The following is a 14075-nucleotide window of genomic DNA, read 5'->3' as shown; positions in this document are numbered from 1 at the left end:
TTAAATATATTTTTCCCCCCTAGAATACTCCAGGGAAACCGGATCCGATCTATTACCAAAAAGGCCTTCACTGGTTTGGATGCGTTGGAACATCTGTGAGTAGCTGGGAGTTGAATGCGCTCACGATACTCTAAGGTGCCTGCGGAGGGGTTGGGAAAGAGAAAACGAGTTAGATTATAATTCGGCTGGTTTCTTCTAGTGTAAATACATTTATGCATCGACTTCTCTCTCTCCCCTCCCTTTATCTCTGTGGAGGAGTACATAGGGGCACATTTTCCTTTGCATTTAAGAATATCGCTACACATCATTTCTGGGTTTCGCTGTAGTTGTTTTTCTCAAATAATGATGTGTTCCATTTAAAAATAAACTACCTTTTGTTATGGGATTGGACAACTTAATATGCACATGACCCATAGAATGATACAAAACACCTCTTTGGTAAAACCAAGCACCAAAGAAGTGTTTTGTATCAACCGGACACCTGGGCATTCTTGAGGCTATCTCAGATGGATTTTATGGAATTCTTTTTAGTCTACCATCTCAGTTTTTTTCTCCTCTCCATACTAATTCTGAGGTTAGGGAGGGGTCTTCTTCAAAGAGTCATGATCCTGCTTAAAAAAAGAAGAGAATGAGAAAAATGTTCTCTCCAGACCCAGACTCAGTGAAACATCAAAATCCAATAAAAAAAAAAATAAATAAAAATAAAAATAAACTACCTTTTATTGTGCACCCCCTACGTCTCAGGCAACATGCCACATTTTTATATCGAGTGTAGCATTTCATCTTCACAAGAGCACTATTTAATGGATCATCTTTATTTCTAAGTTAAGAAGTAGAGGCTCCACGTGTTTATTGATTCCAGGAAGAACATGACTTTGATTTTAAAGATCAAAAAAGACCATCCCCACAGGCCTTAAGTGTGGCAGCAGCAGGTCATTGTAGCACTGCTTTGGGAATTTCTGTTAATTTGTCGTTGCTGTTGTTTCATTGTAAAATGTACCTCCCATGCCCCCCACTTCGCTGTCCCTTCTCTTTGCCACTAACCCATCGGCCAGTCCTGGCAGAACCAGCCCTCCACCCCGGGGTGCCTGTCCCCCCCCCCCGCCCCTGCGTCACCCTGCTCTTGCCTCCACGGCCTCTGCCCCGACCCTCCTCAATCACCCGGGCACCCATTTCAGAAATGGCTTTTAGGGACTAAAGCCTTGACAGGAGTCCATCTGCTCGGGCACTGCCCACGCCAGCCGCTGTTGACCGGGGGTGCCAAGTCTGTGCCCGCAGCCTCACGTCTTCCTATCTGCTAACTTGGACAAATGAAGTTATTGTTTAAAATGCCATTGAGCCCGTTCCCTCGTGCGTGCTGTGCCTCGGAAGGGCGCAGCTGGCGGGTACCCGGGACCACCGGGTCATCGTCTGACTCCCGGCCAGCGGAGGGTGGTTGGGCTGCGAGCCGGGCTCCCGCGGCCCTCAGGTCGCCGGCGAGAGATTCTGCAAAGCAGAATTTGGAAGGGCGGACCGGAGTTGCTGGACTTACTGAAACAAATTATTTTCAAAGGGAAACAAGCCAGAATGGGTTTGTCATCTGACCCAGTCCATTTCTGGGAAAGTGGAATTAGTGGCTCAGCGAGCGTTAACCTCTGCTTCCATTTTCTAAACCTTGACTCTCCTGACCTCTCCCTCTGCCCGTGTTCGGGCCTTCATTCTGCCTTTTGTCGCCACTTTTCTCACCAAAATCCCTTTTGTATACTGTAAAGATGAACAGAGTGCCAGTCGCTGTGGAGGCTCCTTTAATTCAGACTGCTTATAAGTTAGAAATCGATCTAGAATATTCTCTCCTTTTATAAATGTCCTGCCTGAAGTATGTGGGATGTTTGTCATTTTGGAGCAAGTCTGTCTTGTCAGAACATTTCACTGTCTGTCCAATAGTGAGTTGGGTGTGGTCGGCTAGGCTACTGAGGAAGAATATAGGTTTTTTTTGTTGTTGTTTTTAAATAAATTTTATTTTTATATTCCCCATACAATTGCAACCCCCTTATTTTGACCCCAATCCCTCCCCTCCCCGCCCCCCACCCCCCATAGAGTGTCTCTGGTTCATAGTTGTTTGTTGCTTTTGATATTTTCTTTCTTATAGTTATTCATTTTCCTGGTCCCTTATTTAAGTTTTCTAGATTCCTGCTATGAGTGAGACCATCCGGGATTTTTCTTTTTCTTTCTGGCTTATTTCGCTGAGCATGATCCCTTCCAGCGCCATCCATGTTGCTGCAAACTGCATGTGTTTATCTTTTTTGAATGCTGAGTAATATTCCATGGTGTATATGGACCACATCTTCTTGATCCAGTCATCTATTTTTGGGCATTTGGGTTGTTTCCAAAGCTTAGCTATTGTAAATAGAGCTGCTATAAACATAGGGGTGCAGGTGCTCTGTGGAATTGGTGTTTCTGTGTCCTTTGGGTAAATACCTAGGAGTGGAATTGCTGGATCCTAGGGAAGCTCTGTGTTTAGTAGGTCCAGAAATCTCCACACAGCTCTCCATAGTGGTTGGACCAGTTTGCACTCCCACCAACAGTGCAGGCATATGAAAAAATGTTCAACATCACTTGTAATCAGGGAAATGCAAATCAAAACTACCATGAGATACCATCTCACACCAGTGAGAATGGCACATATTAAAAAAACTAGCAACAACAAATGTTGGCGAAGATGTGGAGAAAAAGAATATAGGTTTTGAAACAGAAAATCGTTGTGTCAAATCTTTTTTTTTAAGATTTATTTTATGCATACAAGAGCTGGGGTGCAGGCCAGAGGTGTGGAGGTGAGAGGATTCACCAGAGACAGAGTGGGGAGCAGAACAGGCGAATTCACTGAAATCCACTGCTGAGGGGAGCAGTGGGCGTGACAGGCGAGGTCGGCTGTGCCATGTGGGTAGCTCCCTGGCCGACCAGGGATCGAACTCGTGCTGCAGAGGCTGCAAACAGCTTCATAGTGCTGTGCTTAACCCCTTGTGCCACCAGGGAAGACCTGTTGTGTCAAACCTTATAGACCCTTTGACACGGAGCAAGATGGTAATACCACCTTCTGCCATGCTCTGGGCATAACTGCAGTAATGTATGTAAATCACTTGACATAGTGCCTGTCAGAAAATACTCTATACATGATGGTTTTTCAAAGCACAATGAGGAATTTTGCTTATGTATTTACAAGTTACTAATGGGAACTCATGTGAATAATGAGAAATGCAATGAAATAATAGCACAGAAACTTGGGCCCTTGGGAGTCAAATAGTCTATACCTGGTAACAGAAAGCAAATCTTTCTCACCATCACAGAATCCACCCCTCACACAAACACTCTTGTTCTGCACCCACGCTTCCTAGAGGAGTCTTCTGGGGAAGCCCACTGTCCATTTCTTTTTTTTTTTTTTTTTTTTGTGGGACCCTTGCTGGTGGCCGGGGATCGAACTGGCGCTGCAGAGGCTGCCAGCAGCCTCGCAACCCAGCGCTCAACCGCTGCGCCACCAGGGAGCCCCCCCCCACTGTCCATTTCTGCAGCCAGTGTCTGGTGGGTGACCCCAGCCTTTCCTGGTGGACACGGGAGCCGGGAGCTGGCACTGACGCGTCTGCTCTGCTTGCTTTCAGGGACCTGAGTGACAACGCCATCATGTCCTTGCAAGGCAACGCCTTCTCGCAGATGAAGAAACTCCAGCAGCTGTAAGCTCACCTCTTTCTTCCCAAGAGTTCCAAAGCAGCGAGGGGGGAACTGTCCTCTGTCACCCTAGATTAGGTGCCTGTGAAAGGGTCTAGCATATTCCTAATAGGACTTTAGTTTTCTACCAGAAAGCAACAGCACTCGGTTATTTGTACCCTCTGTGGAAAAAGTTTTTTTTTTTCTTCTTTACTGTTATGAAATCTCAATTAAAATGTGTGGTAACTAATACCTCACAGGGCCTAAACATAGCAAGTGCTCAGTCAGAAGGTATTTTTTTAAAGATTTAGTTATTTATGCATACAAGAGCTGGGGTGCAGGCCAGAGGTGTGGGGGTGAGAGGATTCACCAGTGACAGAGTGGGGAGCAGAACAGGCAGAGTGACTGAAAGAGGTCTGCTGGGCCATGGGGGTAGCTCCCTGGCCGGGGCTAGAACTCATGCTGCAGAGGCTGCTGATAGCTTCACAGTGTTGTGCTTAACCCCTGCGCCACCAGGGAGGCCCGAGGAAGGTATTTTGATCAGCAGGTCTGTCCCCAGAAGACAAAAGCAGCAAAAAAAAAATTGTGCTGGTTGCATTTCTTGCATTTTCACGGGGACTGTAGGAATTCTGTTACTTGGGGGGTGTGTATTTGGTTTCTGCATTCATTGGTTTGTTAATATTTGCTTGGGTTTAGTTTGCTTGTGGAAATCTGCATTTCATACAAAACAAATTGAATGTAATTACTCTCCTCAGGCATTTAAATACATCCAGCCTTTTGTGTGATTGCCAGCTGAAATGGCTCCCGCAGTGGGTGGTGGAAAACAACTTTCAGAGCTTTGTCAATGCTAGTTGTGCCCATCCTCAGCTGCTGAAAGGAAGAAGCATTTTTGCTGTTAACCCAGATGGCTTTGTGTGCGGTGAGTATAATGACTGCACCCCCTTCGTTCCGTCTCTGATTTTTTTTCTCTCTTATTTATCCAAATGATTTTGAATAAATTTATGTCCTCTTGAAGACCTTACACTTGGCTGGGGTCGATCGATGAAAATGGTTCTGGAGTTCGCTGATTCTTTCAAATTTTGGAAATGAGAATTTCTTTTTTTGGCATCAGGGTGGTTCAGTGGGAAGAGAGTGACATTGGGTCCTGGAGACTTGAGGGTAGATTCAACCCTTCATCTAAAATTCCCAAGACCTCCGTCTTTGCGTCTGTGGAATGGCTGCCCTCTGCTCTGCCTGCCGCTCGGCGGGCGTTGTTGGGAGAGTCAGCTCCGCTCACCCAGGCCCTGGGCAAATGCTGTTCACGGGGAGTGAAAAGAGAAAACAGGAGGAGCGAGCGATTTTTCTAGGCGGCTAACAATTTAACTGTTGCTGGATAAAGCATCGCTGGTGATACAAAGTTTGAATTTATTAATATAATAAATTGTAGGCCCTTGTTTTCGCACCCGAGAAAATTCTCCGCATTGGAAATCGGCTTCTCTGAACTTGGCCCAGCACCTTCGCAGCTCTCAGTCAAAACTCCAGGTTTTCATTTCCTTGGGTCAGTCTCCTGTCCAGTGCACTGACCGCCGTTTACTGCGAGCAGCCATGGAGGCCTCTGTAAACAATAAACGTGTGTGCATAAAACATGAAATCAAAAATCGTCCTACATCTTAGCCTGTGTGCTAAGACGTTCCCAAACCTTAGTTTACATTGGCTTTATATTTTTATTTAAAACGGCTCTGCCTGTGATTGTTTAGTTAAGTACAAAGAAAATACAATTTTTTTAGGTTGCAGCATTCAGCAGTGCCAGCAGTGCTAGAAATAAAACTTCTGATGTAGCTTTTGGATCTCAATAAGCTTCTGGCCTTCCTCTGGAAAGGCCTCAGCGACTCCTTTCCCATGGTTCTTATTTCACAATTCTCTCGTCCCAAGATGTGAACTCTCTGTTGCTGTCAGACATGTGTACACGATGCCTCGATTTCTCGCACTCCCTCCATTTTGAGTCTGAACGTTGATTTACCAGATGAGTATTTTAGAATAATCGTGCAGAAGAGACGGCTGGTCACAACACACAGGCCTGGCACTGAAAGTTAGTGGCACTGGAGTTATCAGCATCCTCTACACCCCACACCCTTTTCTCTGTCTCTCTTTCTCACTGCACACACACGCGCACGCACGCACACACACACACACACAATTTTTCAGAGCTTCCAAAGAATGCTTTTTGGTCAATGTAAGATGTTTAAGATGTTTTTTTCTGGGTTTACACCATCTCTGAGAAACTGAAGTTGAAAAAGGTGACTTTTCCAAAAAGTAGCAGAGAACTAAAAATAAGGCTTGGATGAAGGAGTCGCTGAGCTCTAATGACAGCTAGCGCCGCGGCCCGTTGTCGCTCACGGCTCCGCACGGAAGCCGGGGTCTCCCGGAGCCCATGGAGATGCTGTTCTTGCCACAACCAGACGTCTCCCCGCTGCTCTGTCTAAAAAGCAGTAACTCTTTTTTTTTTTAATTTCTCTAATCGTTAGATTTTTTTTTTTAAGATTTATTTATTTATTTATACAAGCACTGGGTACAGTCAGAAGCGCGGGAGGGTGAGAGAATTCACCAGAGCCAGAGCGGGGAGCAGAGCAGGCAGAAGGACCGAAGTACACTGCTGAGGGGAGCAGCGGGCGGCAGGAGAGGTCTGTGCGCCATAGGGGACCCTCCTCCGGTGGCCGGGGAGCAGCCGGGGATTGAACCGGCGCCGCAGAGGCCGCAGGCAGCTTCGCAACCCAGCGCTCAACCGCTGCGCCACCGGGGAGGCCCAAAAGCAGTAACTCTTTCTACAGATTCTGGTTTTGGTAAATAGGATATTAGTTGCTGTTTTTATTGATGTTATTATTGTTGTTGTTTGAGTTTTTCATTCTACTGCTGCCTCTTGGCGGAGAACAGGGGGAGAAGTTGCAATTCCTGATAGCAGCATGTAAAGATGATCCGTCAGCCTGGAAATTTCATGACTGATTTCTTCTTATATTTATATTAAAAAAGCGCAGGCAGCCTAGCATAAGCTCTCGTTCCAAAACAACAGCCTCCCCTCCGTTAGTAGCCGTTGAGAAAGACCCTCTCCTCTCCTTGACATGCACGAACTGTAAACGCCCTCCCCGGGTGTCCTGTCCCCCGGCGCCTGCCAGCCCATCTGTGTCTCACACACACAGAGGGTAAAACCTAAACCGCTGTTTGTTTTGAGTTCCTTGGTGTTCGAATCGGAGTAGATTTTGGACTCTCAAGCCTTCAAATTGCTTTGTTTGCTCCTCTCTGTTTTGGACAGATGATTTTCCTAAGCCCCAGATCACGGTTCAGCCAGAAACACAGTCGGCAATAAAAGGCTCCAATTTGAGTTTTATCTGCTCGGCCGCTAGCAGCAGCGATTCCCCGATGACTTTTGCTTGGAAAAAAGACAATGAATTGTTGCATGATGCGGAAATGGAGAACTACGCGCACCTGCGGGCCCAGGGGGGCGAGGTGATGGAGTACACCACCATCCTCCGCCTGCGCAGCGTGGGCTTCGCCAGCGAAGGGAAGTACCAGTGCGTCATCTCCAACCACTTCGGCTCATCCTACTCCGTCAAAGCCAAGCTGACCGTGAACAGTATGTGATGTGATTTTCCTGTTGCCTTCCAAGACAGCTTTTAGAAAGCACCTGGCTCCCTCTTACTGCTCATCTCACCTTTCCCCATCTGACCTCTCCCCTTGCTTCCCCTGTGACTCACTCTGCAGAGCGAAGATTCGTGCTTGTTTGTATCTAAGCAGTTTTCATGGTGAGGACACCATGCTTGGCATGGACCATACAGGGACAGACCAGGCATTTTCTGCCTTTCAGGAGTCCCCGTGGCCCAGTCATCAAATGTAGTGCTGAAAGTCTCCTGGCCTTTAACTCACATCTGGGTTTGAATCCTGCCACTTGCACCTGTAGCTGTGTGGCCCTCGGCAAGTTACTCAGCCTCTCTGTGCCCGCATTGGCACCTCTTTCAATTAGGTATAATAGTACCTCCCTCCTAGAGATGTGATAATTATTCCATTAAATAATTTGTGGGACCTCCCCTGGTGGCGCAGGCGGTTGAGCGCAGTGCTGTGAGGCTCTCCAGAGCCTCTGCCGCATGGGTTCGATCCCGCCCGGCCGGTGAGGGTCCCACATGGTGCGGCAGACCTCTCCTGTTAAGCCCGCTGCTCCCCTCAGCAGTGTATCCCGTCAGTCTGCCTGTTCTGCTCCCTGCTCTGTCTCTAGTGAATCCTCTCACCCTCCCATGCATCTGGCCTGTATCCCGGTTCTTGTATAAATAAATAAATAAATAAATAAATAAATAAATAAATAAATAAATCTTAAAAAAATTAATTTGTGAAAAGAACTGAGGAGTAAAGTAAGTGCTCAGTAAATGCAGGAAGTTTTAGAGCTACTATTAATAAAAGTATTCCATCACTGGTGTTACGGGCTGGTATGCATGTGACACCAGGATCCTTGCCACTTTGTGATTTGTTTCTTCCATGGTAAAAGGTTTTGAATTTGATCGATTCATGCATTCATTCTGCAAGCGATCACTGAGGCCTGACACGGAATAATTTTGAGTTTAAAATGGTAGGACACAATGCACATCCAGAGCCATAGATTGTTAGAGCCGGGAAAGACTAAAAAAAAAAAATCAAAAAAAACAGATGAAGTGATTAGTTCAATCACAAAGAGATTAATTGATGATCTCTCGGATACTTAGTGAGCAGAAAATGGAAAGGTCTTCAGACTGAGGGTCAGTTTTTATCCTGATTCCATCATTTCTGTATCTCTGTGACCTCGAGGGAGTCAATTACTCTCTCCATCCCAACCTTAGTTTCCTTGCCTTGTAATGAAGACAACCCCCGCCTTCTATCAGGGACAATTGTAAGCATCGAAAAGCAAACAGGGGCCTCCCTGGTGGTGCAGGGGTAAGTCTCAGCACTGTGAAGCTATCCGCAGCCTCCGCAGCGTGAGTTCAATCCCCGGCCAGGGAGCTACCCACATGGCACAGCAGACCTCTCCTGTCTCCCCGCTGCCCCCCTCAGCAGTGGATTTCAGTGGCTCCACCTGCTCTGCTCCCCACTCTGTCTCTGGTGAATCCTTTCACCCCCCACACCTCTGGCCTGCACCCCAGCTCTTGTGTGCTTAAATAAATAAAATAAATCTTTTAAAACAAACAGGCAGGGGAGTGAGAGAGTGAGCCTCCGGACTCCGCAGCACTAACGCCAGGTGGTTTTCTGCCCTCAGTGCTTCCGTCCTTCACCAAGACCCCCATGGACCTGACCATCCGCGCGGGGGCCATGGCCCGCCTGGAGTGCGCCGCGCTGGGCCACCCGGCCCCGCAGATAGCCTGGCAGAAGGACGGGGGCACGGACTTCCCTGCGGCCCGGGAGCGGCGCATGCACGTGATGCCCGAGGACGACGTCTTCTTCATCGTGGACGTGAAGATAGAGGACATCGGGGTTTACAGCTGCACGGCGCAGAACAGCGCGGGGAGCATTTCTGCAAATGCAACCCTGACTGTCCTAGGTGCGTGCCTGTTTCCCGAGTCGGTGACGTGTGTGAGGCTCAGAGATGCTGGCGCCTCCGAAGGCCCTCCGTGCCGGAGTTGGACGGGGGAGCCCAGGGCAGGCCCTGTCCCGGGGAGATCAAGTGACTCTCGGCCGGCTGAGGAGCGGGAGCGGGTGGCGAGCCTGCCTGGGGCCGCGGGGGCTGCTGCCTCAGAGTTCAGGGAGGGAGGAAAGTAAAAGCTTTGATTCCTTTGCTCTTTGCAATCACCCTTTCTGTCTGTCTTCCCACCGTGCAGTCGTTCTCCTCGTCCTGTAAAGAATATGTTATAAAATAGACAGATGAGCTGATCAGGAAAGACCTGCTCCCTTCTCAACCTGCCAGACCACTCTCAGAATCAGCCTATTTTCTAAACAAATGTGTCGTAACCATGTGCCTATGTTAATCATACCAGGTCTCCCCGGTGGCACAGGGGTTAAAGTCTCGGCACTATCTATCTAGCCACTGAGGCCTGAGTTCGATCCCCCACCAGGGAGCTACACACATGCACAGCAGACCTCTCCTGACTCCCCGCTGCTCCCCTCAGCAGTGGATTTCAGTGGGTCCCCCTGTTCTGCTCCCCACTCTGTCTCTGGTGAATCTTCTCATCCACTGCACCTCTGGCCTGCACCCCAGCTCTTATATAAATAAATAAAAATATTATATAAATAATATAAATATTTTATAAATAAATATTTTATAAATAAATAAAAATATTTTTAAAAAATAATCTGTTAACACCAAATCATGAAAGTAAATTATGTTCAAAATGTAAAGCGAGACCTCAGCATCAGCGCTGGGAAGGTTCCGCCTAGACATGCAAGATTCTGCTCTTTTTCTCCTGCAACAACACACTGTGCTTGAAGCTCTTCCTGTGCATTTCCTATTTTCAAAAGTCCAAGGTGATCTTTGCACCCTCCATGCCACAACCCGGTCAAGAGTAAGGGGGGCTGAGATCAAGGAATAATAATATCTCCCACTGACAGTGTGAGACGTGACAGCGGGACAATGACACGGGCCCCGGAGGTTGCGTCCTGGAGGTTGAAACCGCAGTTTTGACTCGAGCCAGTGTCCACGCGGGGTGTGTGGTGACTCTCGAAGCCACATTCCCTGCAGGGCCGTAAACCCAGCCCCGTCTTTGCAGAGACACCGTCCTTCCTGCGGCCCCTGCTGGACCGCACCGTCACCAAGGGGGAGACGGCCGTCCTGCAGTGCATCGCGGGGGGCAGCCCCCCGCCCAGGCTGAACTGGACCAAGGACGACAGCCCGCTGCTGGTCACCGAGAGGCACTTCTTCGCCGCGGGCAACCAGCTTCTGATCATCGTGGACTCAGACGTGGGCGACGCGGGGCGGTACACCTGCGAGATGTCCAACACGGTGGGCACCGAGCGCGGCCACGTGCACCTCAGCGTCATCCCCAGCCCCACCTGCGACGCCCCGCAGGTGCCGGCCAGTGCGCTGGGCGACGACGGCTGGGCCACCGTGGGCGTGGTCATCATCGCCGTGGTCTGCTGCGTGGTGGGCACGTCCCTCGTGTGGGTGGTCATCATCTACCACACGCGGCGGCGCGGCGAGGACTGCAGCGTCACCAACACCGGTGCGTGCCAGGTGGGCGGGTGGCCGAGGGGCTGGCTGGGTCATTCTCTTCTGGAACGGCCGTGGCCGCCGGGGGCCGGGTCAGCAGAGGGATTCATTTGTTGCAAGCTGCAGAAACAGGGTTCCTTAAAAATAGCACCTGGCCCAGTTCAGAGCTGACGTGTAGAAATGAATCTTTTAAAAAAAGGATTGATTTATTTATGCATGCAAGAGCTGGGGTGCAGATCAGAGGTCTGGGGGGTGAGAGGATTCACCAGAGACAGAGTGGGGAGCAGAACAGGCAGATCCACTGAAATCCACTGCTGAGGGGAGCAGTGTGCAGACAGGAGAGGTCTACTGCTCTATGTGGGTAGCTCCCTGGCTGGGGATCAAACTCGTGCTGCAGAGGCTGCAAATAGCTTCACAGTGCTGAGACTTAACCCCTGCACCACCAGGGAGGCCCCCTGAATCTTTTTGTTAAAAACCTCATGAGAATAGAGCATCCCATTGGCTGGGAAATACACGGCAGGTGACAGAGTGAAAGGGACAGTCCATGTTCTTCACAATGGGGTGCTGAAGTCCCCAAGAGCATCCCTGGGGGTGGGGCTACTCTCTGCTATGGGTGCCGGAGTCCTGCTGTGGGGGGTGCCGTTGCAGCTGCCACAGGGGACTCTGGTTCTCGGTGGGAGAGGCCCTGACTTGACTCTGTGGAGTCTTCTGTAGCCACGAATACTATCGAGCCAGGACGTGGCAGAAATCAAGCTTAATTCAAGAACTAAATACTAGTTCGTGAAAATTCCCAAGCCCTTATCTTTTGAAACATGGGTTGATTTTGAAAGTTGGAAGGGGCCGCTCACACCCAGTGCAGTAGGAAATCAGCCCACACTTGGGTGACAGCAGAGCCCCCGCCTTACCTGCATCCTGCACGGGCAAGATGGTTTTGCGGGAGTAGCTTGTGTGGCTCGTGCAGAAACCAGAACAGTGCATCGCGGTCGTCAGGGAGGCTGTGGGTAATCATTGTCGCTCCTGGTTAAACAAATTCTGCTGCTTGATTACAGATGAGACCAACTTGCCGGCGGATATCCCCAGCTACTTGTCATCCCAGGGCACGCTGGCGGACAGACAGGAGGGGTACATCTCCTCCGAGAGTGGGAGCCACCACCAGTTTGTCACGTCTTCAGGGGGTGGATTTTTCTTATCACAACACGACAGTAATGGTAAGTGTTTAAAAGGCGGGTGAGCTGTCGTTGTTGCACACTCGGCGTGTGGAAGGCTCAAACAGAGATGTATTTTTCACTAGAAATTGATACACTGATTTATTTAGGACCCGGCCCGAGCTTCCTAGGAGAGCTGTGAAATGACATAGATTTTTGCCCTTCTTTTAAATACCTGAAAAATCTTTGTTTCTGACAACAGAAGAGGTAACAGTAAAATTGAACTCCTCTGTGAAACAGGACATTGCAGATGTTCTACGCTCCTGAATGTTCTCCTTGTTGGAGTGGTGTTTACTGGTTTTGCGCATGGTCTTAACGCACCCGCCTATCAGAGAGGCCTAATTCTGGCTCCCGCCTCAAGGATAAGATGGGAGGCAGCAGCACAGGACAGCCAAGGCCTAGTTCAAGACCCACATCTGCCTCCCGTGTGTCTTTGGGCAGTGACAGCACTTCCCTGGGAGATTTTTATAAAATTAAATAAAACGATAACAGGAAGCTCCGCAGTGCTTGCCACATATTCAGGACTCGACGTCCAGAAGCTATTGACATTATTTTCAAGCCCTTGGCCATTTTTCCCCAAAGCATTTATTGAGCTCACGAGCTAATGCCTCTCTAGGAAGGAAGAATATTGTTTTCAGTCGTGCAGCAAACTCAGTGCTAAGACAAAAAATTAAACAGCTGAGAGCTGAGCGGGGCCGGGGTCGAGCGTGCGGAGACAGCAGGGGTGTGAGCCCTCAGTGGGCGTCCCAGCTGGGGTAACGAGGCTGCAAAGAGCAGAGGCCCAGGCGGATTCCCAGACACCAGGGCTGACCCAAAAGATATTTTCAAAGTCCCAAAGGGACAGAACTGGGCACGGTAGAGCCAGGGGCCTTGGGTGCTGAGCTTGGCGATCGGTCGCACTCTGAGGCACCAGAGGCCATCAGCATCACCGAGTCCCGTTCTCCTGAGACGCAGCCCGCCTCTGACTGCACCCCTGCTTCCCTGCACGCGGCACCTGGAACCCCACCGTAGCCCTTGGCCATCAATACCGTGTCCATTCGTGACCCGCATGTCATTGCTGGGTTGCTTGGCCAAGTCACTGTTTCCTGGCCAGGCTGCTCGTGGCCCTGCGCATCGGGGCGTCTTGGGCTTCGTCAGTGCCCGGGCTGGTGCCTGTGGAGGAAGGGGCTGTCTGGTGTTAGCACGTGCTTGAGACCACGGCCGCTTTGGCTGCAGGCGCCACGCACAGGTCTCTGCCTTGGAAGTCAGGTGGGACCAGCAGCCAGGTGAGCACGCCGCTGGTTCGCCTAATCGAGGCCTCTTTTAGGAAAACATCACGCAGAGATGCAACAGATCTCAGTACATTTTTTAAAACCCTGCTGTGAATTTTTCTAACATGGTATTCTACCACGTTCATCTGTTACTGTGGAAAACGCCCGACGTGGAGAGAATGTCGAAAGGCCGGTGAACAAACCGGCTGACAGGCCTCTGTTTTCCAGGGCCCTGCCACGTGGACAGCAGCAGTGAGCCGGACGTGGAAGCGGCCCCGGATCCGTTCCTCTGCCCCTTCTTGGGCGCCCCGGGCCCCGCGTACTTGAAGGGGAGCGTCTACGGCCCAGACCCCTTTGACGCCTACCACCCAGGTACGTGGTTGCCCGCCCGGAGCCTGGGCGCCTCCAGGAGGGAACTTCAGAGGCGCTAACTCTGTCTCCTTCGGATGTTGTCCCCAAATAAAAAAAAGGCTGCAGTTCCGACCCGAGAGCAGCGTGGATGGACCACCACGAGCCCGGCTGCCTGAAGAGGAAGGAGGGCCTCCCGCGGCCTGCGCCCTCCGAGGACGCCCGGGAGCCGGCGGCCGCCGACGGGCCTTGGTCCCCGCAGGCGAGGAAGGTGGCCGGCTCCGCTCACTCGCCGTCGGAGGGGCCCGCCCTGCAAACTCTGTGTCTGAACAGATCCTCTGTGGACTTCAGCCCCAGCCCAGAGCGAGCTGCTGTGGCTTCGAGTCATTCTTTCTTGGGTAAGTGTGTTCAGGCGTCCGGTGCCGGGGCCCGGCCCCTCTCCCGTGTCGCGTGTGAAAG

General features: G+C 50.4%; 1 protein-coding gene across 1 annotated transcript in view; it reads left to right on the top strand.

The window, feature by feature from the left end:
• The window catches only part of LRIG3 (leucine rich repeats and immunoglobulin like domains 3), a 54637-nt gene that overhangs the window by 36668 nt on the left and 3894 nt on the right, over nt 1–14075 (top strand). Inside the window, exons 13-21 of the mRNA XM_037513324.2 lie at nt 24–95; nt 3633–3704; nt 4434–4597; nt 6965–7285; nt 8930–9211; nt 10374–10826; nt 11863–12021; nt 13497–13640; nt 13739–14014. Of these exons, the coding sequence (XP_037369221.1) occupies nt 24–95; nt 3633–3704; nt 4434–4597; nt 6965–7285; nt 8930–9211; nt 10374–10826; nt 11863–12021; nt 13497–13640; nt 13739–14014 (1943 nt within the window). The remainder of the gene's footprint in view (nt 1–23; nt 96–3632; nt 3705–4433; nt 4598–6964; nt 7286–8929; nt 9212–10373; nt 10827–11862; nt 12022–13496; nt 13641–13738; nt 14015–14075) is intronic.

The sequence above is a fragment of the Talpa occidentalis genome, unplaced genomic scaffold (assembly GCF_014898055.3).
Source record: "Talpa occidentalis isolate TD23 unplaced genomic scaffold, MPIMG_talOcc4v2.1 talOcc4.16, whole genome shotgun sequence".
Lineage (NCBI taxonomy): Eukaryota > Metazoa > Chordata > Mammalia > Eulipotyphla > Talpidae > Talpa > Talpa occidentalis.
Note: the sequence above shows the minus strand (reverse complement) of the source record. Positions and strands in the feature narration are given on the sequence as shown.